The following is a 2,162-nucleotide window of genomic DNA, read 5'->3' as shown; positions in this document are numbered from 1 at the left end:
TTGACCATCCACCAATTCGCCTGTTTTGGCTCCCAGTGACTTTTTCTTATTTCCTAACCTCAAAAATGGCTTGCCGGACAACGATTCACTTCGAATGAATAAGTCATCGCCGAAACAAATGCCTATGTTGAGTGTTTTCAGAAATCATATTTTTCTGATGGCATAAAAAATCTGGAAAGCCATTTAATTAAATGTATCGACCTTCAAGGAGATTATGTTGAAAAATAAAAAAAAATCACATACGCTAAAGTTTTTTCTCCTTCTTTTTGTAAAGACTTATTGACCTCCCCTCGTAGGTGAAAGTAAGCGATCCTTAACCCTTTGCACTCGGGACCTTTTTCGCGCGGCGCACCATCAACTCGAAGCGTTTTGTAGCGTATTTGGTGAATTTCTTACCTCTAGCTTGAAATGATTACACACATAAAGTAACACATAAAACTTATATTTTAATATTAAATGTATCTTTACATATTTAAGATGATAATTTCTCAAACGTTACTCTTTGTAATTTTGCATTGTATGATATTTGAGATAACAACTGCCTAGATGCATGCCCGGCTTGTCGGGACAAGTGTCACAATAATAGGTTGTTTGGTGTCGTTTGCCGGGCTTGTTTCTTCGAGAGCAGACTTTGCAATCTTTTCTAACTCCTGTTAGAATGCTATGCAGCTTTCCATTTAGGCGGATGTTGTCGGATTCGGCTGTTGAAGTCGAGGCTCGGTCGCGCGGCTGGTGGAAATCTCCAGTCAATTGCTTGACTAATGTCTTCAAATATTGTAAGTGATTAAGCGGCCGTTCGCTTCTCTGTTCTTTAGTGGTTTTATATAAAATATATGAATTTATTAAACAAATCTCCAAACCCCAAAAAAACAGTTTACGCCACCATTTGAGTGATTTTCTTAGGAAACAGTACGTTGAAGCATACTGATCGGCACGATCGACACCGCCCATATGTTTGGTGTAATCTATTATTACGTTAGGTTTCTTGACGGTCACTTCTACTCCACCTCGTAAAATTCGTTTTACACGCGTCATACCTGCATTGTTCCAGTTGGTCAAGCATGTGACAACCCTTTTGTCCTTCCACGCTAAAATTAATGTATTTTTTTTCCGGTATGCTACTATTGATTTTTTTCCGAATTTTATTCTTTTTATTTGTTCTGGTAGATGCTTCCTGTTTGTTAAGATAGTTCCTGTAAGGTGGCATTTTAATTTCAATAATTCTTCGGCCAAGATATAGCTCGTGTAATAACGATCGGTGAACATATGATGTCCTTGAGCACCAGGTAGTTTTTCCAGCAGCATTGAGTACAGATGCAATGGTATTCTCGTTGACACCGGAAGGTCGTGCCTTATCAAGCTGTCTGTTGTCAAACTTCCATAATAAGGAAGAATGCCACAGATGTAACCGGTAGTTGAGTCTGCCATCGTATAAACTCGAATCCCCCATTTGGTCGGTTTCTTCGGATTGTAAGTAATGAAGGAGACCCGACCTTTGAACTTGATCGTAGATTCATCCACACAAATTTCTCTTCCCGGTGTAAAATAGTTTAGAAATTTTGAATTTATGTAATCCAGGAAACAGCTAACTAGCTGTAAGCGTGTTCGTGGTCCTGCATCTTGTCTTTGGATTGTCTTTAGATGAAGCATCCAAAAAATCTGATTGAATCTGTCTCTTGTAAACTTGTTCGAATAAAAAGGAATGTAGCTGGCATCACTCCGTGACCAATATTCTTGCAAATTTGCCAACGGCATTGTCCCCATATTTATTATAACACCAATAAACGCCCACATTTCTTCGATGGTTACATTCCGCTAATTTCGCCATATCGAGTAAGGAGATAATGTTTTTCCATCTAATTTTTTTGCGGCATAATTATTGGTTTCGATAACAATTTCATTCACCAGTTCATTAGTAACAAAGAGTTTTAAAAAATCCAATGGTTCTTCCTTATCTGATGGTGCGTGCGGTCCTGCAGTAGTGTCGCCGGCTATGAATGGTATTCTTGCCGGTGTTTCTTCAGATTCAGTGCAAGTAATCCATTCGGAACTGTCCGACTGTGAGTCTTCTGTAGTATAAGTATCACTGTCACATTCACTGTCTATTACTCGGATCTTTCGCCTTATGACACCTCTCACTTCGTCACTATCTTCACTACTGC

The 2,162-nt window shown here is 39.0% G+C and overlaps 1 protein-coding gene across 1 annotated transcript; it reads right to left on the bottom strand.

Annotated features, from left to right (window-relative positions):
- Nucleotides 1-495: 495 nt before the first annotated feature.
- LOC131664742 (piggyBac transposable element-derived protein 4-like) lies at nucleotides 496-1,755 on the bottom strand. Its single transcript, XM_058936074.1, has one exon. It carries the CDS (start codon nucleotides 1,753-1,755, stop codon nucleotides 496-498), a length of 1,260 nt encoding a protein of 419 aa, XP_058792057.1.
- Between the last annotated feature and the right edge of the window lie 407 nt (nucleotides 1,756-2,162).

Source organism: Phymastichus coffea, unplaced genomic scaffold, assembly GCF_024137745.1.
Source record: "Phymastichus coffea isolate CEN01 unplaced genomic scaffold, Cenicafe_Pcof_1.1 PCOF00003, whole genome shotgun sequence".
Lineage (NCBI taxonomy): Eukaryota > Metazoa > Arthropoda > Insecta > Hymenoptera > Eulophidae > Phymastichus > Phymastichus coffea.
This window is presented reverse-complemented; position numbering and strand designations above follow the sequence as displayed.

What these genes read in the sequence shown, in the direction of transcription:
- LOC131664742 (XM_058936074.1), bottom strand. Translation starts at nt 1,755, where the DNA reads ATGCCGTTGGCAAATTTGCAAGAATATTGGTCACGGAGTGATGCCAGC.